General features: G+C 49.8%; 3 protein-coding genes across 3 annotated transcripts; 2 read left to right on the forward strand and 1 right to left on the reverse strand.

The window, feature by feature from the left end:
- Positions 1–3,283: 3,283 nt before the first annotated feature.
- On the forward strand, positions 3,284–7,694 carry LOC149299379 (N-lysine methyltransferase setd6-like). The gene is made up of 8 exons (XM_089486372.1): positions 3,284–3,475; positions 3,874–4,018; positions 4,637–4,778; positions 4,959–5,153; positions 5,638–5,761; positions 6,028–6,208; positions 6,961–7,103; positions 7,383–7,694. The coding sequence occupies exons 1-8, from the start codon at positions 3,284–3,286 to the stop codon at positions 7,692–7,694; spliced, it is 1,434 nt and encodes a 477-aa protein (XP_089342498.1).
- Positions 7,695–8,337: 643 nt separating this feature from the next.
- Positions 8,338–10,783, reverse strand: LOC149299380 (U6 snRNA phosphodiesterase 1-like). The gene is made up of 7 exons (XM_089486542.1): positions 10,750–10,783; positions 10,216–10,395; positions 9,890–10,073; positions 9,343–9,396; positions 8,836–8,941; positions 8,579–8,662; positions 8,338–8,442 (listed from the first exon to the last, which is right to left on the reverse strand). Exons 2-7 carry the CDS (start codon positions 10,328–10,330, stop codon positions 8,338–8,340), a joined length of 648 nt encoding a protein of 215 aa, XP_089342668.1. The 5' UTR covers positions 10,331–10,395; positions 10,750–10,783.
- Positions 10,784–11,086: 303 nt separating this feature from the next.
- LOC149299381 (uncharacterized) lies at positions 11,087–16,258 on the forward strand. The gene is made up of 2 exons (XM_089486373.1): positions 11,087–11,250; positions 14,569–16,258. Exons 1-2 carry the CDS (start codon positions 11,087–11,089, stop codon positions 16,256–16,258), a joined length of 1,854 nt encoding a protein of 617 aa, XP_089342499.1.
- Positions 16,259–23,626: the final 7,368 nt, after the last annotated feature.

Raw genomic sequence — 23,626 nt, forward strand, 5'->3', positions numbered from 1 at the left:
GGGAACACGTGCTGTAATATTATTATATGTTTGGTGGTTATTGGAACACGTGCTGTAATATTATTATATATTCCGTGTTTATGGGAACACGTGCTTTAATATATTATTTTATATTCCCTGTGTATGGGAACACGTGCCGTAATAATATTATATATTCCGTGTGTATGGGAACACGTGCCGTAATAATATTATGTATTCCGTGTGTATGGGAACACGTTCTATAATAATATTATATATTCCGTGTGTATGGGAACACGTGCCGTAATAATATTATATATTCCGTGTGTATGGGAACACGTGCCGTAATAATATTATGTATTCCGTGTGTATGGGAACACGTTCTATAATAATATTAAATATTCCGGGTTTATGGGAACACGTGCCGTAATAATATTATATATTCCGTGTTTATGGGAACACGTGCTGTAATAATATTATGTATTCCGTGTGTATGGGAACACGTTCTATAATAATATTATATATTCCGTGTTTATGGGAACACGTGCCGTAATAATATTATGTATTCCGTGTGTATGGGAACACGTTCTATAATAATTATATATTCCGTGTGTATGGGAACACGTGCCGTAATAATATTATGTATTCCGTGTGTATGGGAACACGTTCTATAATAATATTATATATTCCGTGTGTATGGGAACACGTGCCGTAATAATATTATGTATTCCGTGTGTATGGGAACACGTTCTATAATAATATTATATATTCCGTGTTATGGGAACACGTGCCGTAATAATATTATATATTCTGTGTTTATAGGAACACGTGCCGTAATAATATTATATATTCTGTGTTTATAGGAACACGTGCCCTAATAATATTATATATTCCGTGTTATGGGAACACGTGCCGTGATAATATGATAGATTCCATGTGTATGGGAACACGTTCTGTAATAATATTACATATTCCGTGTTATGGGAACACGTGCTGTAATAATATTATATATTCCGTGTTATGGGAACACGTGCTGTAATAATATTATATATTCCGTGTTATGGGAACACGTGCCGTGATAATATGATATATTCCATGTGTACGGGAACACGTTCTGTAATAATATTACATATTCCGTGTTATGGGAACACGTGCTGTAATAATATTATATATTCCGTGTTATGGGAACACGTGCTGTAATAATATTATATATTCCGTGTGTATGGGAACACGTGCTGTAATATTATTATATATTCCATGTTTATGGGAACACGTGCTGTAATATTATTATATGTTTGGTGGTTATTGGAACACGTGCTGTAATAATATTATATATTCCATGTTTATGGGAACACGTGCTGTAATATTATTATATATTCCGTGTTTATAGGAACACGTGCTGTAATATTATTATATATTCCGTGTTTATGGGAACACGTGCTTTAATATATTATTTTATATTCCCTGTGTATGGGAACACGTGCCGTAATAATATTATATATTCCGTGTGTATGGGAACACGTGCCGTAATAATATTATGTATTCCGTGTGTATGGGAACACGTTCTATAATAATATTATATATTCCGTGTGTATGGGAACACGTGCCGTAATAATATTATATATTCCGTGTTTATGGGAACACGTGCCGTAATAATATTATGTATTCCGTGTGTATGGGAACACGTTCTATAATAATATTATATATTCCGTGTGTATGGGAACACGTGCCGTAATAATATTATGTATTCCGTGTGTATGGGAACACGTTCTATAATAATATTATATATTCCGTGTTATGGGAACACGTGCCGTAATAATATTATATATTCTGTGTTTATAGGAACACGTGCCGTAATAATATTATATATTCTGTGTTTATAGGAACACGTGCCCTAATAATATTATATATTCCGTGTTATGGGAACACGTGCCGTGATAATATGATAGATTCCATGTGTATGGGAACACGTTCTGTAATAATATTACATATTCCGTGTTATGGGAACACGTGCTGTAATAATATTATATATTCCGTGTTATGGGAACACGTGCTGTAATAATATTATATATTCCGTGTTATGGGAACACGTGCCGTGATAATATGATATATTCCATGTGTACGGGAACACGTTCTGTAATAATATTACATATTCCGTGTTATGGGAACACGTGCTGTAATAATATTATATATTCCGTGTTATGGGAACACGTGCTGTAATAATATTATATATTCCGTGTGTATGGGAACACGTGCTGTAATATTATTATATATTCCATGTTTATGGGAACACGTGCTGTAATATTATTATATGTTTGGTGGTTATTGGAACACGTGCTGTAATAATATTATATATTCCATGTTTATGGGAACACGTGCTGTAATATTATTATATATTCCGTGTTTATAGGAACACGTGCTGTAATATTATTATATATTCCGTGTTTATGGGAACACGTGCTTTAATATATTATTTTATATTCCCTGTGTATGGGAACACGTGCCGTAATAATATTATATATTCCGTGTGTATGGGAACACGTGCCGTAATAATATTATGTATTCCGTGTGTATGGGAACACGTTCTATAATAATATTATATATTCCGTGTGTATGGGAACACGTGCCGTAATAATATTATATATTCCGTGTTTATGGGAACACGTGCCGTAATAATATTATGTATTCCGTGTGTATGGGAACACGTTCTATAATAATATTATATATTCCGTGTTTATGGGAACACGTGCTGTAATATTATTATATATTCCATGTTTATGGGAACACGTGCTGTAATATTATTATATATTCCGTGTGTATGGGAACACCTGTGGCTGGATGCCCCTCTTTCTTGCTCTGTGCCCCTCTCTCTTCCCCGATGCCCCTCTCTCCTCCCCTGGTGCCCCTCTTTCCTCCCCTGATGCCCCTTCTCTCTTCCCTTGATTCCCCCTCTCTCTCTTCCCCTGATGCCCCTCTTTTCTAGGAGGTCAGAATGTTTGCTGGGTATGAGGGTATCGCAGGGTTCTACAGCCCCAAAGCCACGCCCATACACATATAACCCCTCCCTAGCCACACATCTAACCACACCCACAAAACAAAAGTGCCCGTTAGTGGCCACCTAACATGCGGGGGGGGGGGGGGTCTTTATATTGGGGCCTTTTGCGCCTCCAGATGTTGCCCTCCTTAGAGGCAGCTGCAGTCTCGCCTGCCCGAGGACGTCTGCGGCTCCTTTAGGGGGCGGGGCTACGTACCGTCCCGGAAGTAATCAGACTCAGGACGCGGAGGAACACGTGGGTTGCATAGAGATTTGCAAAGAGTTGGTGAGATGGGTCCGGAGAACAAGAAACGGAAGATGGGGGATGCAGGGGCGCCCGGTAATTCCCAACGAGCGCCCCGTCCGCACAGGCCTCCTCACCTGATCCAGGCCGGCGGGGGAGCGGAGGAGACCGGGGGGGGCTGTCCCGTTTCGGGATTCCTGGACTGGTGCAAGAAAATGGGGGTGGCTCTGAGCCCCAAGGTGAGCATCACGCCCGGCATTGGAGAAGATGCTTGGGGGTGACTGTATCGGCGCATGTACAGGGTGCCCCGGGTATCTGTGAGGGTATAGGGTGCCCCTGAGGGTACATGGGGCATCGGTACAGAGTGGCTCCGGGTACCTGTGAGGGGACATGGGGTACCTGTGAGGGGACAGGGTGTCCCTGGGTACCTGTGACGGGACATGGGGCATCGGTACAGGTCCGAGGTGTTACTGGTTATCTGTGAGGGTATATGGGGCATTGGTGCAGGTACAGGGTGTCTGTGAGGGTCCCTGGGTATCTGTGCGGGTATACAAGGCATCGGTACAGGGGGTCACTGTGTATCTGTGTGGGTACACATGGCCCTGGTACAGGATGTATGTTTGCTTTGTGCCCCTAGGTATATATCAGCACGCATGGCACCGTGTCGCAGTACGGCATGCTGGCACAGGAGGATCTACCTGCCGGGGAGGTTTTGTTCTGTCTTCCCAGATCTGCTCTTCTATCCCAAAACACAACGCGGATTTGCAAACTACTGGAAAGAGGTAAACTGCCACGTCCAAAGCACGTGGTTAACACGAGGGACGGTGACGTGTCTACGGCGCGCTACCGGGTGACACGAGGGACGGTGACGTGTCTACGGCGCGCTACCGGGTGACACGAGGGACGGTGACGTGTCTACGGCGCGCTACCGGGTGACACGAGGGACGGTGACGTGTCTACGGCGCGCTACCGGGTGACACGAGGGACGGTGACGTGTCTAAGGCGCGCTACCAGGCACCCGAGTGACCGGGTGACACGAGGGACGGTGACGTGTCTATGGCGCGCTACCAGGCACCCGAGTGACCGGGTGACACGAGGGACGGTGACGTGTCTATGGCGCGCTACCAGGCACCCGAGTGACCGGGTGACACGAGGGACGGTGACGTGTCTACGGCGCGCTACCAGGGACCCGAGTGACCGTGTTGTAGGGTTAGTTTGCGATAAGTTGCTGAATCCAGGCTACGGGTAACATGTTATAGCGAGTTAGTCGCGCGTTGCTTCCTGCAGCCTGCTCTCCGGAAGTTTCTCTGCCCGTCACGTACCGGAAGCGTTGTTCCTGGTGCCTCTCTCTGTACGTATCGGGGGCATCAGCTGTTCCTAACTGTTCTCCCACTTCCCAGAACAGACGGTCCTGGACAGCACCTCTGGCTGGGTGCCCCTTCTCCTCGCTCTCATGTATGAAGCGACAGACAGCACCTCGCCATGGGCTCCTTACTTTGGCCTGTGGCCTGAACTGAACCCCCCGGATCTGCCGATGTTCTGGTGAGCGACCCGCGGCCTTTCTTCTGCTTAGTGGCCCGTGACACCTGCCATGTTAATGCCTCGAGGACGTTTAGTTATTTGCTAGTAGAATGTGGCGATCGAGTATCCGTTGCCTGCGCCACCTTCTCAGATGTGTCTCTGTGTAAATGTAACCCCCGGGATGGTCCGCGCATGTTCCAGGTCAGAGGACGAGAGGAGGCAGCTCCTGCAGGGCACCGGGGTGGCGGAAGCTGTGGAGAAAGACCTGCGCAACATCGAACGTGAATACAACTCCGTCGTCCTTCCTTTTATCAGGAGACACCCAGAGACGTTCTGCGCGGAGAAGCACTCGCTGGATCTGTACAAGAGGCTGGTGGCATTCGTAATGGCTTACAGGTGAGAGGTCGCAGAGGTCAGAGGTTAAATATGTTACTACCAACACCATGTGTCTTCCTGCATCGTGGGAGACGATCCTGCACGCTTAGCACCACGCGGTAACTCTTTCTACCAGCAGCCCCACCGTGGACAGCCGGGGTAGGGCTCCCGTCACTGAATCACTTAACTGCTTCAGGGGTGCTATTTTGCTAAAATACCCCAGTGGGGTAACCACGACCGTGCAGCGTGGCGCCGTTTTTCTGGGGTCAAATGAGATAAAAGCAATGAATCATTTTTATGATATTAATCACATTCTCGTAAACGAGCTCTGCCAGAGCAGGAAGAAGCCCCGTGGGCAATATTCGGGTAGATGCGCGGTGCCCTGTTATTTTTGTAATGGGGGTGTATTTCAGCTGTATAAATAATCTGCTGCCCACTGGACGTACGATGCTTTTTATCTGCTGGTGGGCTCCGTCGACTTCCGATAACACGAGGATTTGTTTAGTTTCCAGGAGCCGCTGGAAGGGGACGAGGACTCTGAGAACGACGTCCATCCGCCCATGATGGTTCCTGTGGCCGACCTATTAAATCACGTGGCGCAGCACAACGCGCAGTTAGAGTTCACGCCGGTGAGTTCTGGCATACGGTGTGACGCGCCAAGGGGTCGCAGCTTCTGATTTACTGACCGTTTGGGAAGTCGGGTGATTTTGCCTCCTTGGAGACTTGTTTTTTTTGCTTGGAATTGACAGAATTCGGATTCTTTCTCTTGCCGCCCACCGTTAAAAGGGTGTTTGACCCGTGAAAGTCCCCCAAAATATCTCATGACTGACAGTAAGCCGCCTGGGGCAGTCTGATTGTACCCTATACCCCCACTGACCGTGCTCTGTACCCGCAGGAATGCCTCCGCATGACCACCACGCGCCCGGTCCAGGCCGGGCAGGAGCTCTTCAACACGTACGGGCAGATGGCAAACTGGCAGCTCTTGCACATGTACGGCTTCTCCGAGGAACATCCACAGAACAGCAATGAGACTGCCGATATTCAGATGAAGACCCTCCGGGAGGCTGCCCTGCAGGGTTAGTGGAAGCGTGGCCTATCCCACACTCACATCTACCCTATCCCACACTCACATCTACCCTATCCCACACTCACATCTACCCTATCCCACACTCACATCTACCCTATCCCACACTCACATCTACGTCTTCCACCTGACTCCAGCATCTGAGTTAAACACCAAACGAAGCTGCTGCTAGGCATGCAGGATACGCTGTTTGCAGCTCTGTACTAACCTTCCCGTAACGTGTATATACAAAGGGGGTTTATTGCCACCACAGCAGCTGACTGAGCAGGTAAACGCTTTATTGGCTGCCGCAGTGACAGACGTTAATATACCCTAAAAAAAAAAAAGTTCCATCGTGTCCCTTTTGTAAATGCACAGAGGGGATCTGCAGCATTCCCTATTTGCCCCTTCAGCCCCCAAGCTGTTTTGGGTGAAGATGCAGGAGCTCCGTGCACGGTTTGCTTGCCGCCAGTTGACTCCAGGGTCACGGTTCAGGTGAGACCCCCATATGTGGAAAGCGCTCCGGCTGACTTCATTAGCAGCTGGCAGGAATCAGACCTTGCGGAAGCAGGTTGCTGTAGTGCTGCAGCTTCTCCCTCGCGCATGCTCTTTATTCATGTGGTAAAGTCCTCACAGCGCACTCGACTCGCGGCTGAACCTACACACATTCTGCGTTTGTTTTCATGCTCAGACACCCGTACCAACCACGCAAACAAGATGTGTCGTTTTATTCCGGAGCAGCTAGCATTTTGTGCTGTGTTCCAGTTGCAGGCTCAGAAGCGGAGCGATGCCGCGTGAGCGAGCGCTGGGAATTCCTGCGCCTCATGGAAATGGTGGGAGAAGACAGAGCCTTCGTCTTTGGAGCCAAGGAGGTCATGACTGAGGAGGAACTGCAAATGTGTCTGAAGGTGACGCGATAAAACTATAGTTGCCCCGTTCCAGTGAGACCTGGGAGTGGACAGAACGTATTCGGCCCCCAACCTATACTGGCAGCGAGGTCCTGTCTTACTGGCTGCGGTTAAACTCTGAGCAGGTGACCCGGCCTAAGACAGGACAGTCAGGCCAGCTGCTATCTTCCACTGGTCGAGCTTGGAACAGACGCAGCCATTTCTGTCCACCTTCAGTCATGTCTTCACTGCCTGTCTAGTAAGGTGAGTGACTCCATGCTGTGCTCTCCCCCCGACCAGGTGCTCTGTATGACTGCCGAGGAGTTTGAGGAGTTCAAGGAGAACGAGGGCTGGGAGGAAGATGATGAGGAGGAAGAGCAGACAATGACAATACAGATGCTATCTAGACTGCCGGTACGCTGGCGCAAGTTACTGCATATCAGTGCAACGCTCACCCTCGAAACGTACGCGACGGACCTGGGTACAGACCACTCCGCGATAACAGATGCTGCAGCATATTCCAAGCTGAGCTCCAGGGAGAAGCACGCTCTGCAGGTTCGATACGGCCAGAAAGTCATCTTACAGCAGATCCTGGAGCATACGGCCTGCTAGGAACTGTTCCATCCATGCTACGTGTACCTGGGGCCCGAAGCCGTGGAGCGGAGGACCGTACCTTTCCGTGTAGTTTATAACATGAAACGAGATCCGTTTTAAATAAACACCAATATAGCCAAAATCGCAGCGTGGAATACCTGATTTCTCTCTCGTGGACAGAGTATGGGGAGTTAGCAGGAGAGCTGTTCCTGTTACAGCGGGGTTTATACTGCCCGATTAATCTATAGCTAAATCAATGACTTAAATCTTCCCACATTTACTATACATTATAACCCACAAAACCAGAACGCAAAGCAGACATGGGAACGTTTAACAAACGTCTAGCATGAGGAGGGGAGGATTTCCTAAACTAGGAGCACTGATGATAGTAAGACGTCTGACCACGGGCCGTCGTTTCAGTGAGTTTTATTAGAAAGGTTAGGAGATATACTTATTGCCGGCTAGAGTCCGTACGGTCATAGAGCGGCACGGAACGGACCTGACAGTCTGTTAGCTTTGCTGCAAGTTGCATCAGTTGCGACAATTTGGTCTATTGTGTGGGTTTTTGGCAAGAAGCTTGGTGCGTAGGGGGCTGCTGCTTTAGCTGCATAGCCCCTCACTGTCCTTCACACCGCTCAGACCTTCTCCGCCACCGTCTGTCTTATTTTAGTGGAATACAGAAGACTTTGTTCCCAGCTTTGCATCGAATCTCTTCAGCGTAGAAGCGCGTCAGTCTCTCAGCGTCTTCGTGAGCGTCCAGCGCTTTCTGCGGTTATCAGAAGAACGTTGTAAATAAAGCAGGCATTTCCCTGGGTTGATAGAATAATCTGAATGACAGGGTGACCCCAGCAGGCTTCATGCCATTGACGTTTAAGACTGGAGGGCTAGTGTAAGAATCCTACCTGCAGCTCCTCCAGGCACGGTCCTCCTATCTTCCCGGCGGCATCTCCCACACACCAGGCCAGACTCACATGGAAGGAAGGGTCCTACAGACACAGCCCCGGAACATGTTAAAGCAACGTCTGTGCGGCATGGTGAATTATAACTGCAACGTTGGTAGCCACAGGGATTAAAACAACAGAGTGCGGACTCTGCATTTCATAAACCTAGTACTGAAAACGAAGGAACGGTCATGTTACATGATGCGAGAATCAATCACCTGGTAGAAAGTCTCCAGATTAAACTCCTTCAAGGACTGGTCCACCTCCGACACAACCTCCAGGAGATGGTCACTTCCCACGGAGACTTCTAAGCCCACAAACGTTCTAGGCAGAGAGAGGAAAGAGGTCACACGCATGGCTGCCGACCGAATGAGCGAAACCACGGATAACATGGCTCAGTTCAGTGTTTAGGCTCTGCCTAGAGTACAGGCGGCTGCTAGAGAGATAACCACATGGTAGATACGCCAGCTCTGTATAGTCCAATCAGGGAGCCGGCCCTGTATAATGTATAGTTGAGATACGAACTCCTGCTTTAGGAAAGCAACTCACATGGGGAGCGATAATTCCTACACATTATCCCAAATCTGTCTCATACGCACTTTACAACGATGACCCAGAGCCGGCAATTAACAGAACATACAGCTAAATTCCTAGACAGTGTGGTGGCCCTAATGCAGCCCCCTTGGACACAACACACAGGAATGTGATAGCTTCTCACCACTCACCGGGTTCTTTCCTTGTTGGTATAAACCTGTATCCTGTCAGCGATGCAGAGAAACCTTTAGGCCGGCAAAAAAACAATGAATTAATGAACAGCAGCCATGAAATCTTACTGTCAATAATCCCCAGCATCCTGCAGAGTATCGCACCCACCCACAAATTCACTGAATACTGCCCCCCCCCACACGCCAAGCCCTGGCATCATCAACCCATCCCCATATAACACTGCACCCATCTGACCCCCCACTGAATACTGTGCCCCCAACTAATCCCCCGCCAAGCCCTGGCATCATCAACCCATCCCCATATAACACTGCACCCATCTGACCCCCCCCACTGAATACTGTGCATAATATCGCACCCTATCATCTGCCCCAACACAGTACATAAACTGGCGCCATCTCCCCCTTGTCGAGGTGCCGGCACAATAAAGTGCCCCATGAAATCTCAGACAATAAGAAACCGTGTAAAAGCTATGCCATGCGGGACAGGTACCGAGCACTGCATACAGTCCAGCACCGGCCCAACACACCATATAGAAAAGGTACTCACCGGTGCATGGAGCCCAGGCGGACCCTGAGTGATTGCACAAATGGATTGATCCAGTGATGTCGTAATACGACGGTCTGTGATTGGCTGATGTGAAACTCTTTCATCGTAGTCAATGCAACTCCATGTTTTACCAACAGTGAGCCCATTTTTTCAAGCAGGTCTTGAAATTCCTCATGTGGCTGACCTGAAAGAAGAACGCGGGTAACTGGCCTAGAACCCCAACCTGCTGCCATACGTGGCGCTTAGCTGAGACCACGCGGCGGCAGTTTCTCACACACTCCATAATCAGGCATCACGGGAATCCGTAACGTGCATCTGATACTTACACGGAACATACACATGTGTGGCCCAATTGCCCCGTTCATGTTTAAAACTGCGGATTCGGCCGCCATGTTGAGTGACATCATCGGATCTCCTTACATCGTCTGGGTCTTGAAACATGCATAATACGCTTTCTGGTACTTGGAGAAGAGGAGCCACTCTAGGGGGACAGAGACACGTTACACACGTGATGTCACATACCCATCTCCATGATCACTTCTATCCCAGCACGCTCTCCAGACTGGTCCTCCCAACAGAGAAACTCAAACAGTATGACACCCAGACAGCCTCTCCTACGTGGCCGGCCCTGAACAATGTATACTTAACGTGAGTTACACATTACAGGTGACATGTATGCTGGGGCAGGTGGCACTGCACGCCTATGAAGGAGCGGCTGATAATGTACACTGGGGCAGGTGGCACTGCACGCCTATGAAGGAGCGGCTGACAGTGTATACTGGAACCGTTGATAATGTTGCTGCGTAGAAATATGCCCCAATGTCAGCCCGGTGCTCACCTGCAAGCGGATCCGGCCACTTCCTCCTCATCGTCAGAGCTGCTGTAACTTACTAAAGCCACTGTTCACGCGGAGAGAGCGGAGTCCGCACAATCTCTTCCTCCTGGAAACCAAGCAGCTCGAAGAGTTCCGCCCCCTTACCCGAACATCCTGCATGCACCGTACGTAAAAGACACAATCCCGTCAACCACACTCAGGGACGGTAGCCCACAGACACTGTCCCGTCAACCGCATTCAGTGCCCGTAGCCCACAGACACACTCCCGTCAACCACACTCAGTGGCCGTACCCCAATACCCCAGTGGTTTTGCCTCTATCACCCCGTGGACGCTTGTTACCCATGGGGGGAACGTACGTTACATGCGAGTGATTGTCACTTCCATGTGCCCGGTCGCGGAGCTGTCATTTCTCCCACTGGTGGCCGGTAGGGGGCAGTTGTCTATGGTTCTCGCCCCGCCTCTTGTCGCCCGTCCGGATCTGCCCATTTCAACTCTGCAGGCCCCACCGGTCCAGCTCCCAGACAGGTAACGGGTAGTGGCGCGGGAACTCGCGTGTGGTAGGCGGCTGGAGGGAGCAGGAAACTCCATTGCTTCGAGTCTGGCCTACATGGTTCGGCTTGAATATCTCTGGGAATCCAGCCGTCCGTGCAGCGCATCCTTTCAGCGTGTGGCTCGGGGTACTGTGCACGTACCCCACGGGGCCACCAACACCTAAACGGCACTGATAATCCGGCACACGGCCCCCCAACACCTAAACGGCACTGATAATCCGGCACACGGCCCCCCAACACCTAAACGGCACTGATAATCCGGCACACGGCCCCCCAACACCTAAACGGCACTGATAATCCGGCACACGGCCCCCCAACACCTAAACGGCACTGATAATCCGGCACACGGCCCCCCAACACCTAAACGGCACTGATAATCCGGGACACGGCCCCCCAACACCTAAACCCCACTGATAATACGGCACACGGCCCCCCCAACACCTAAACGGCACTGATAATCCGGCACACGGCCCCCCAACACCTAAACGGCACTGATAATCCGGCACACGGCCCCCCAACACCTAAACGGCACTGATAATCCGGCACACGGCCCCCCAACACCTAAATGGCACTGATAATCCGGCACACGGCCCCCCAACACCTAAACCCCACTGATAATCCGGCACACGGGCCCCCCAACACCTAAACGGCACTGATAATCCGGCACACGGGCCCCCCAACACCTAAACGGCACTGATAATCCGGCACACGGCCCCCCAACACCTAAACGGCACTGATAATCCTGCACACGGGCCCCCCAACACCTAAACGGCACTGATAATCCGGCACACGGCCCCCCAACACCTAAACCCCACTGATAAAACGGCACACGGCCCCCCAACACCTAAACGGCACTGATAATCCGGCACACGGCCCCCCAACACCTAAACGGCACTGATAATCCGGTACACGGCCCCCAAAACCTAAACGGCACTGATAATCCGGCACATGGGCCCCCAACACCTAAACGGCACTGATAATCCGGCACATGCCCCCCCAACACCTAAACGGCACTGATAATCCGGCACACGGCCCCCCAACACCTAAACGGCATTGATAATCTGGCACACGGCCCCCCAACACCTAAACGGCACTGATAATCCGGCACACGGCCCCCCAACACCTAAACCCCACTGATAATCCGGCACACGGGCCCCCCAACACCTAAACGGCACTGATAATCCGGCACACGGCCCCCCAACACCTAAACCCCACTGATAAAACGGCACACGGCCCCCCAACACCTTAACCCCACTGATAAAACGGCACACGGCCCCCCAACACCTAAACGGCACTGATAATCCGGCACACGGCCCCCCAACACCTAAACGGCACTGATAATCCGGCACACGGGCCCCCCAACACCTAAACGGCACTGATAATCCGGCACACGGGCCCCCCAACACCTAAACGGCATTGATAATCCGGCACACGGCCCCCCAACACCTAAACCCCACTGATAAAACGGCACACGGCCCCCCAACACCTTAACCCCACTGATAAAACGGCACACGGCCCCCCAACACCTAAACGGCACTGATAATCCGGCACACGGCCCCCCAACACCTAAACGGCACTGATAATCCGGCACACGGGCCCCCCAACACCTAAACGGCACTGATAATCCGGCACACGGGCCCCCCAACACCTAAACCCCACTGATAATCCGGCACACGGCCCCCCAACACCTAAACGGCACTGATAATCCGGCACACGGCCCCCCAACACCTAAACGGCACTGATAATACGGCACACGGCCCCCCAACACCTAAACGGCACTGATAATCCTGCACACGGGCCCCCCAACACCTAAACGGCACTGATAATCCGGCACACGGCCCCCCAACACCTAAACGGCACTGATAATCCGGCACACGGCCCCCCAACACCTAAACGGCACTGATAATACGGCACACGTCCCCCCAACACATAAACGGCACTGATAATCCGGCACACGGCCCACCAACACCTAAACGGCACTAATAATCCGGCACACGGCCCCCCAACACCTAAACGGCGCTGATAATCCGGCACATGGGGCCCCCAATACCTTAACAGCTCTGATAATCCGGCACACGGGCCCCCAACACCCAAACGGCACTGATAATCCGGCACACGGCCCCCCAACACCCAAACGGCTCTGATAATCCGGCACACGGGCCCCCCAACACATAAACGCCACTGATAATCCGGCACACGGGCCCCCAACACCTAAACGGTGCTGATAATCCATCATACAGGCCCCCAACACCTAAACGGCACTGATAATCCGACACACTGGCCTCTAACTAGCACCCCTAAACAGCAAAATAATTTAGCACTGATGTCCAATAGAAAACCTTCCAACTACCCCCCTATTTTCTGTGGTCCCTAAAACCCCTCAGTTGCTATGGGCTCTCAGAATGGCTACCCCCAAATTGCACAGAGGTCTCCAAACTAGGACGGTTTTCCTCTCCAAAAAATAAAACTGCACCTAAACGCACACATAACTAGCACTAGGCTCCCCAATAAGAGGGTCCTCTGCTCAGTAGCAGAGATCCCACACAAATAATGGGGGTGTACCTCCTCATCCAGCACCTACTGATGCCGCTACGCCCAACTACCCCTGCACCAGATGCCTTCACACTGAGCTGCTTCATTTCCAAATAGAGCAGCGCTCTCCAGCTCCCACGCAGGGGTCCCTCACACTTAGCACTCGGGTATGTAGGCGTCTTTCTATCCACTATGCATGGTGTCTGTGGGTAAAGACTGGAGGGTGGCAGGTGCAGAGCGATGTGACATGTGGAGGGACTCAAACCCGTGGCTGCTGGTGGGTCCGAGGGAATGTTGGCTCCTGATGTGGGCTGCTGGTGGGTCCGAGGGAATGTTGGCTCCTGATGTGGGCTGCTGGTGGGTCCGAGGGAATGTTGGCTCCTGATGTGGGCTGCGGGGGCCACAGTGCAGTGGATTTGTAAACAAATGGTCTGTGCTTCTCGTATGGATTACCTGCTGTGTTTTGTGCTGGGTGTTTGGTCTGGGAGGTTTCGGGTCCCGTTGTTTAGTATTTTGTGGTGTCCGTGTGATAGAGCTCTGGTGACGGACAGGCAGTCGGGGACACCGCAGGGTTCATAGATGCTGTCTCGCTGCAGCACACGCTGCGTGTTCACACTGTGTGTTCTTTTACAGGGATCTCTGCGCTCCATCCGTCCCGAGCGGCTCGTAGCTGTATAGGATGGTTCTGCTGTCTTGACTCTTTCCTTAAGCCCCATTTTCTGTGTTGCCTCTGACCCCCTGAGACCCCCTGTGTTCTCAGTATGTCAGAGGGCTGGCCCCAAGCCCAGGCCCCCTCTGCCTCGCTCCAGCCCAACCAGCAACAACCAGCACAGCATCCTGGGACCATCACACTTGGCGAGCACCCCGTCACCACTACAGGCTCTACTGAGAACACATTAGGTTGTGCCGTCTATGGCATCCTGCTCCAAGCAGACCTTGGGGTTCCGCACCCTCCAATACCATCCAGTGAGCCTATACACAAGTGTGGGCTGTGCGGGCAGGACCTATCCCATCTGGCAAATCCACAGGACCATCAGTGTGTGGCCCCGGCGAGCCAGGACCGCTCGTTTCAGTGCACGCAGTGTCTGAAGATCTTTCATCAAGCCACCGATCTCCTTGAGCACCAATGCACACAGGTTGAGCAAAAGCCATTTGTGTGCGGTGTCTGTAAAATGGGCTTCTCGCTACTTACCTCGCTTGCCCAGCATCACAATGTCCATAACGGCAGCTCCCTCAAATGCTCCATCTGTGAGAAAACATACAAGGCTTCTGAGGCGGAGCGGCTTCCAGTCCCCAGCGTTTCCGTGCTTAGCCAGGACTCCCACGACAAACCGTTCAGCTGCACCCTCTGCCAGAAGCCATTCAAGCACCTCTCCGAGCTGTCTCGGCACGAGCGCGTCCACACAGGAGAGAAGCCCTATAGATGCACCCTTTGCGACAAAAGCTTCAGCCAGTCTTCGCACCTTGTGCACCATAAGCGCACTCACAGCTCAGAGCGGCCCTACAAGTGCACTGTTTGCGAGAAGAGCTTTAAGCACCGGTCGCACTTGCTGCGCCATATGTATGCCCACGCCGGCGAGCAGCTGTTCCAGTGCCAGACCTGTCTGCTGCGTTTCAAGGAGTCGGCGCAGCTCATGCAGCACCCCTGCACTCCTGCTGGAGAGAGACCCTTCCAGTGCAGCGCCTGCCAGAAAACCTTTCGTCGGCCGTCGGACCTGAGGCAGCACGAGCGCACCCACAGCGAAGAGCGGCCTTTTCACTGTGACCTGTGTCAAATGAGCTTCAAGCAGCAATACGCGCTCATGAGGCACCGACGCACGCACAAAGCAGACGATCCAGCCAAATGTACCGTGTGCGAGAAAGGTCTGGGGCAGCCGACGCAGCTCCTCTTCCACCAGCATGGGGCCGAGAGCATCTTCAAATGCAACGCTTGCCAGCGCGGCTTCAGCCAGTCGCAGGAGCTGCTGCGGCACAAGTGTGGGCAGAGCAGCTCAGAGCGGCCTTTCCAGTGCGGCGTTTGTCACAAGGCTTATAAGCGGTCCTCAGCCCTGCAGAAACACCAGGCGTCCCACTGCACGGAGAAACCTCTGCGATGCACTGCATGCGAGCACCGCTTTTTCTCTTCCTCAGAGTTTGTACAGCACCGCTGCGATCCAGCCAGGGAGAAACCGCTCAAGTGTTCAGACTGTGAAAAACGCTTCAAATACGCCTCGGACATGCAAAGGCACCGGCGGGTACACACGGGCGAAAAGCCCTACAAGTGCCCATCGTGTGACAAAAGCTTCAAACAGCGAGAGCATCTAAACAAACACCAAAGTGTTCACAACCGGGAGCAGCAGTACAAGTGCTTGTGGTGCGGCGAGCGGTTCCACGAGCTGGGCCTGCTGCAGGAACACAGCGCTCAGCACACTGCCGACGGAGGCTACCAGGTGGCCTCCTGTCTGTCCTAACAGACCGTAACCGTCAAAGGGACCAACCCTCTACACCCTGTCCCGTTTAATGCTAAATGCACCTTGTCGGCACATGACGTACAAACACCCTGCACTGTTACCCCATGTCTGCCTGTCCTTGTGTTTATCGCTTTAAAGGGTTTGTTTTTTTTTAAATAAAAAACAGCTTTTAACAGCCGCCATTTACTGAGTGCCAAATAAGTGAGAGAGGTTTAAGAAGCCGCACACGTTAACCTGCAAAAGAGACGGCTTCAGGGGCTGTCTGTAGATTTCTTTTTATCCTTTGAGACATACGTATCCAGCGTGTGTCCATAAGTCTGATCTTCACAAGATGTATTTATGAATGAGCAGAAAACAAATGGGGAGGGCTGACGCTTGGGGGGGGGTGTCGGGTAAAGCTAAGTGACCCCATCGGCCCCCCTTGGTAACTGACATGTGCATTGGCACACATTTACACAACCTCATCAACACACAGACACACACTTTCTCTGCCCCACATTTAGTGTTTTAGGCTATGTCTGTATGAACACAGAGACAAACCCCTGCCCCACTCTGTGTTTTAGGCTATGTCTCTATGAACAAAGACAAACCCCTGCCCCACTCTGTGTTTTAGGCTATGTCTCTATGAACAAAGACAAACCCCTGCCCCACTCTGTGTTTTAGGCTATGTCTCTATGAACAAAGACAAACCCCTGCCCCACTCTGTGTTTTAGGCTATGTCTCTATGAACAAAGACAAACCCCTGCCCCACTCTGTGTTTTAGGCTATGTCTCTATGAACAAAGACAAACCCCTGCCCCACTCTGTGTTTTAGGCTATGTCTCTATGAAGAAAGACAAACCCCTGCCCCACTCTGTGTTTTAGGCTATCTCTGTGTGAACACAGAAACAAACCCCTGTGTTTTAGGCTATGTCTTTATGAATACAGACAAACACCTACTGCCCGACTCTGGAGAAGAAGGATCCCTTTTGGCAGTCTGTTTGAGGAGAGGAAGGGGCCCCTGGGTTATATGTGTGGAGAGAAAGGGGCAGCCGGGGGTATCTATGTGAGGAGAGGAAGGGGCAGTAACCGGTTTTAGACCAGTTGGCTGCTTTGGTGAAGCCGCTCCATTCTTTCTCCGGTATACCTGTGACTAGCGGCCCCACCATGCCCCTTGGCTGTGTGCGATGTCTGTAACCTCCTGAGATGGGTAGGTTACCGTATTGTGTGTGTGTGCGAGATGGTTGCGTTTAGGTTGGAGAGACGGCGATATTCCAGAGCGCGTGTGATGTGTGGCGTTGCTGATCTATCCAGGATGTACAAATAAATACTTTGTGAGGCTCAGGCAGCGTTCAATGGGCTTAGGACGATTAGGGTTTACTAATCACCCGAGGGATGCATATCGCAAACCGACACAAAGTCATAAGCCTTTTTTTTAGCATATGTTGAAGGAAAGAACGATGGTGTAACCGCAGACTGTTCTGCCAGCCTCGCAGCTCTGGTATATGGCGTGCTCGTTCTTAAGTGTTCATCACTCAGCTTATGCCCTGTGCTGACCGTTCCCATTCTGTGGAGAATGGGTAGTAATGGGTGCTATAATGCTTGCTTCATCCAGCCAATTTGTGGACAGGGCCATGTGAACCGAGCGAGCCCTGGTCCTTGAGTGATGGCCACGCCAGATTAAACGCCCTCCTGAGTTAATAAGCCTTCACAATTGGGTGAGAGAAGTTCTGGTATATGCATATTGCGTGCATCGATGGGTTGCCGGCCCCGGAGCCGGTTAGGATGTTGTCTCGCTGACGGGGATCCTCTTGCTCTCCTTGTGTCTGTCTGGAGTGTGTGTCGCTGGCCTTGCTCTGCATTTTTGGAGACTGTTACTCCCAGGCAATGAGCTGCGAGGGACACATTATTATTATTTATTGTTTTATATAGCGCCATCAAATTCCGTAGCGCTGTACAACGGGTGGACAGGACATAACAAGTAGCATGTAACATAACAAATTGACTTACAGAGACAACAGGTGAGGAGGGCCCGGCTCAAACGAGCTTCCAATGCTTGAGAACGGCCGTAGCCGCTGTGGGCACGTAACCCCGTGCGGTGACCTGCGTTACAGAAGCGGAATGAAACGCGTCGGAATCCCTTTAAGAATGTGCAGCGCATACGCGATCGTCATTACAAAGTCGTGTGTTTTTGCACTGCTTAACGCACTAGAAGTTTACTGTTTCCCGGATGGTAAGTGTTTACAGAAAAGCTTGTATTTTATCCCAAACGGGATGCATGAGTGCTTTCCTTTTTAATCCCTTTGTGAAGCCCATCCAGGCTGCGTTAATAATTGTTTGCATTAATAGGAAAAAAGATATCATTTACCCATAAAAGTCGTTTTCTTCCTGCTTATTATTATGAAGCGGAAGTCACTTTGGGAAGGTACGACATGTCAGTGCAAAGCAGAATTTCACTCTCTCTTAGGGTGAAAGTCATGCAGATGTGAATCACGCTGATGTCTGTCAGTCCGGGGGGACCTCCTTGGGGAGAGAACTGACCCAGGGGAGCTTTTCCTGCAGGGTGGGCTGTGTTTTCCCTGTATAATGTATAGATAAGCCATTGAGCCGGCCCTGTGTAATGTATAGTGCAATCAGTGAGGCGTGTTTTACCAATGCATTATGCAGGGCCCGGCATACAGGAATTAGCCCTTGATGATGCACATATGATATGATCGAGTGGAAGTGTTTAACTCTCCATTGCATCATAGTAACACGTATCCAGGTCCTGCATAGTGCTGTCCAGCGTGGGTTTATGAACGGCTGTAAGCATGAAATCCAGTTAACTCGTGTGCCACTTAACGAGATCAGGCTGTAATCGGCTGACTCTGCACAAGGGAGATTAAGTCCAAGGACGCAGGTCCTCCTGCTTGCCTCGCCTGGGTGCCTGAGTGACTCCTGCATCCGTGGAGAAGATACTCAGCTAAAACGCGTGGCAGGTAAAGACAACGTATATGCCGTAACATGATGAAGAGATGTCAGCAGTAAAAAGAGGAGTTTACTAGGTCTGCTCTGGTACATTTCACATACATCTGGTCGCTCAGTCTAAGCGGCAGGCTCAGGAGTCCCCATGTGGCGTAAATGGTTGGCAGTGTTCCCTGTAGAGGTGTAAATTACATTGGTAATAGGTCCTCTGTATGGTGCTTCTTTCTCCTTTCAGCACCGCGGCACAGACCTTAGCTTACGCCTTGATTCTCGGTAAGAGCCTGGCCGACATCCCAAGGAGAAGACAAGGAGTCGCAGTGCTGCAGGTGCCATTTATATGTTTTGTAAATGTAAAAGGTTTGTGAGGAAGCACCCATTCTCTGTCGTGGCCCTTTTTAAGCACTCGTGGCTTCTCTGACTTCAGGATATGATTTGCTTTTCCTGCAGGACTTGCAATGTTTGGTTGGATTGAAAAAGTCATCCCGCATCCCCCAGAAACACCAACGAGAACTGCTGCAGACCCTCAGGAACCAGCAAGATGCGTCCAGGTGAGAGGGCTTCCTGGGGCAGGGGTGCAACGTACGTTTATTCTCCAAATATCCGTGTGTGAATAATTCTGCTTCTATTTCAGAATGTGGAGGCCATGGTGAAAGAAACCAGCAACCCCCCCGGTAAGTAAATGGCACTTTTATGCCTTTTTGGTTAGTGCTTTACACGGGATATTGGTTAGTGCTTTATAACGGGATATTGGTTAGTGCTTTACACGGGATATTGGTTAGTGCTTTACACGGGATATTGGTTAGTGCTTTATAACGGGATATTGGTTAGTGCTTTACACGGGATATTGGTTAGTGCTTTATAACGGGATATTGGTTAGTGCTTTACACGGGATATTGGTTAGTGCTTTATAACGGGATATTGGTTAGTGCTTTATAACGGGATATTGGTTAGTGCTTTATAACGGGATATTGGTTAGTGCTTTATAACGGGATATTGGTTAGTGCTTTATAACGGGATATTGGTTAGTGCTTTACACGGGATATTGGTTAGTGCTTTATAACGGGATATTGGTTAGTGCTTTACACGGGATATTGGTTAGTGCTTTATAACGGGATATTGGTTAGTGCTTTATAACGGGATATTGGTTAGTGCTTTATAACGGGATATTGGTTAGTGCTTTATAACGGGATATTGGTTAGTGCTTTATAACGGGATATTGGTTAGTGCTTTATAACGGGATATTGGTTAGTGCTTTATAACGGGATATTGGTTAGTGCTTTATAACGGGATACTGTTGACATGCTGAATAATGTATTAATACAAGGATTCTGTAACAAAAAAAACTAAAAAACTTAGCAGAATCTGGCTTCCTCCTTCTTTACAGTTGAATTAAAAGAACAGGAGCCCCCGCTGGAGGCCGAGAAAAGGTATATAGTAGCTTTCATAATTTTTATTATTTCACATTTATGGACGGCAATGTAAAACGGCAGTAATGTTTAGCAGCTGGGCTACCTCTGCCAGGCCATAATCTAGTTGTATCCCATTTAAACCTTGCTGTTTTCTTGGGGTTTCTAAAGCTAGAATTGGTTCACTCACAAGACGCTCATGTTCAGGTAAGTAGGTTAGTCCATAGTCAGCCCCCATGGCAGCTCCTCTCATACGTTAATAGAAATGAAACGGCCATGATTTTAAATGTTATCGTTAGGGTGTAGATGGACATTATGATCGCTGTGGTGTCGTCTGGTCCCTCATAACCCATACCTTCCGCACTGAGAGCAGAGGAGGGAGGGAATCCGCAGAGTTGTTTTTCCGATAGTTCCTTAAAGTCCGTAAAGACGCGGTTTAGGCTAAGGTTTATCAGAGGCTGTTGGGTCTTCCTGTGCGGACAAAGTCTACATTTATTATTTCTCTCGTTCTCTCTGGATTTGTTTTTTGATGCAGTCCTGGAGGAGTACTCGGCTGGCTGGCTCAGGGTTTGGGTAGAGTTGTCCCTCAGCCTGTGGAGAGCCCCACACTGATCCGTGCAAGCAAAGAGAGCCCCGAAGCAGTGGAACAGCAGGTACTCAGACTCTCTGCTTCCCCTTGGAGCGGTGTCATCCCTGTACTGTGAGGCTGGCGCAAGACTGGGGAGAGTTGGCATTAAGAGCCGTATGCCTCCTGCCATTCACTGGCATCGTTGTCTAATGGGTGTGTGTTTTTATCTTCCAGAAGCAAACGGCAGGCAATGAGACAGGTAAGGATGCGGTTTCTTCTTAGAAGTGGTAGCAACCCTTCTTATGTCACATGTATGTGTATATATATGTGTGTGTGTGTGTGTGTGTAATTTGTGTTATCTATTTTATTTGTGTGAGGTCATATAAATGCATTGAGTTTCGAGTCAGTATGAAGAGTAAGGACTGTGTATGATGGCTATAGCTGTACAGTAGATTTTGTGCCAATAGCTGTCCCCCCAGTCTTTGTCTGACGTGATAATTCTGTATATCACTGTGTATTTATTTTTTAGTGGGAAAGAGAACCGAGAATGGACCTACAGAGCAGACTGAAGTGTAAGTTCACCTCATTTACATGTGCACCTGCAGAAAGGAAGGAACCATTTGTGTACAGTGCTATGTAACGTTCATTTTATTAGTCTTTGTAGGGATACTAACTTGTTTCTAAAGGGTGTCTGGGCATGTATCAGCGACACAATGCGATGTCGTGTTTTCACGATATCTCTTTCCCATGTGACAGCTCTTCAGTAGGAGTCCTTTCCTGGTTGTCCCAAGGCTTGGAGAAGGTGGTTCCTCAGCCAGCTTCGACCCATAGGACGAGTGTCAGTGGGGGGTCTGGGGCTAGTTCAGTGAGTGTTGAGCAGGTGAGTGATTAGACAGAATGGTAAAACCTGTAACTGAAAATATGCTGATTTACAAATTATGGCTAATGCAAGATATGCTTGTTCCACCAGAAAGCTCACATAGAGGAGAAACCCTCAAAAAGTGAAGGTTAGTTTTTTGTTTTTTTTTTTAAAAAAGGAGAGCAAGGTGGGTCAAACAAATTTAGGAGGGAGAGGCAGGAGCAGACGGCGACGCAGAGTCTCATTTCTGAGAGAGACATGAGCAGACAGGGTTGCAAAAGAGAGTGCGGACAGCTTTTATATAGCAAGTAAGGGGTAGTGTCTAAGGATGGGCTGAGGGGTCTGCTATTTGAAAATCATTTGTAATCCTAAATGTGTTTAGTTATTGTTTTCCTTGTTAGAAGCAGCTGTTGTACCATCCTCTCCACCCCCAAGTCCTTCTCCGACCCCGGTGATCGTGTCTGCGCCAGCCATCATTGAGGTTCATCCAGCACCCACTTCAGAACCCCAGGCTATGGCTTCGGACAAAGGGTATGAGTCTAGTCCTAGCAGAGGTGTTTTCAGTGCTTGGCTTTCATACCCCAGGTTATGGAGGTCTGAACCGTGAATAAGGATGTTGTTATATGTGCTACATGGTGTGTGTGTGTGTGTGTGTGTGTTAGGGTTCAGACCATACGTGGTGCAGCATTGCACCCATCCCACTGCGGACACCCTGAGGAGGTCAGTTATCATGTAAAATAATGTTGTGTCGGTATCTCTCCAGGTCCGGAGCAGGGGTTCTGAACTGGCTCATGCAGGGCATTGGGAAGGTGGTACCTCTACCAGACGTCCCCGTTTCACCTGCTAAACCGGTGGAGGTAAGTCTGGGACACAGTTTCAAGAGGTCCACAATGGTAAAGTAAAATGAATGAAGTTCCAATCCAGACCTACTAAATATTAATAAAATATAGATACTATTTACAGGCATAGATATTACTGGTTTACGGTATCCCTGGGATTTTACAGCTTGTGCCTTCTCTGGATTACATGCTTTTCTAAGTCTCTGTATACGAAGGCGTCTTTTAGCTGAAGCTCCTACCCAAACTGATAGGACGCGATATACAAGCCTGATGTGATGTTCCTTTACTAGGATGAAGAGCCCAAGGTGGAGGAGCACCCTGCAGTGTGTAAGTGCCTCTGAGGGCATACAAACACGAGCCCGTAAAAAAACCCGGTGAATAGCAACTAGTCATGGCTAATACAATCAATGACGGAGTCCTGTCTCTTTACAGTGACCCGGAGAGACTCCAAGGGGAGGTAAGTTACTGTATGTCTCGGTCCGAATGAGTGAGAGTGAAAACGTCTGTGCATCCGATGCATCGCGGCCGGGCCGTGTGTATAAAGCATAGCACTGCTTTTCAGTGGATGTCCTTACTCAAGACCGATCTCTGGGTTCCATTTGCCTCTGACTTAATCAGTGAGATGACATTTCTGATCCCTGTAACTCACTGTTTAGTAAATAAACTCTAATAAGCTCCTGCGCGCAAAGTCCTCCTCAACTGTTGCTTCTGTAATTAAAATGATTATGTTACATACCACTGTCTACGCATTGCA

Source organism: Sceloporus occidentalis, unplaced genomic scaffold (genome assembly GCF_023333645.1).
Source record: "Sceloporus occidentalis isolate IW3139 unplaced genomic scaffold, rSceOcc1.0.p SCAF_29, whole genome shotgun sequence".
In the NCBI taxonomy this organism is placed as follows: Eukaryota; Metazoa; Chordata; class Lepidosauria; order Squamata; family Phrynosomatidae; genus Sceloporus; species Sceloporus occidentalis.

What these genes read in the sequence shown, in the direction of transcription:
- LOC149299379 (XM_089486372.1), top strand. Translation starts at nt 3,284, where the DNA reads ATGGGTCCGGAGAACAAGAAACGGAAGATGGGGGATGCAGGGGCGCCC. An exon ending in TTGCAAACTACTGGAAAGAG is followed by an intron (nt 4,019 to 4,636) that starts GTAAACTGCCAC and finishes CCCACTTCCCAG; the next exon opens with AACAGACGGTCCTGGACAGC. An exon ending in GCATTCGTAATGGCTTACAG is followed by an intron (nt 5,154 to 5,637) that starts GTGAGAGGTCGC and finishes GGATTTGTTTAG; the next exon opens with TTTCCAGGAGCCGCTGGAAG.
- LOC149299380 (XM_089486542.1), bottom strand. Translation starts at nt 10,330, where the DNA reads ATGTTTCAAGACCCAGACGATGTAAGGAGATCCGATGATGTCACTCAA. An exon ending in ACCAACAAGGAAAGAACCCG is followed by an intron (nt 8,942 to 9,342) that starts GTGAGTGGTGAG and finishes CTCTCTGCCTAG; the next exon opens with AACGTTTGTGGGCTTAGAAG. An exon ending in CGTGCCTGGAGGAGCTGCAG is followed by an intron (nt 8,443 to 8,578) that starts GTAGGATTCTTA and finishes TGATAACCGCAG; the next exon opens with AAAGCGCTGGACGCTCACGA.
- LOC149299381 (XM_089486373.1), top strand. Translation starts at nt 11,087, where the DNA reads ATGCGAGTGATTGTCACTTCCATGTGCCCGGTCGCGGAGCTGTCATTT. An exon ending in CCGGTCCAGCTCCCAGACAG is followed by an intron (nt 11,251 to 14,568) that starts GTAACGGGTAGT and finishes CTGTGTTCTCAG; the next exon opens with TATGTCAGAGGGCTGGCCCC.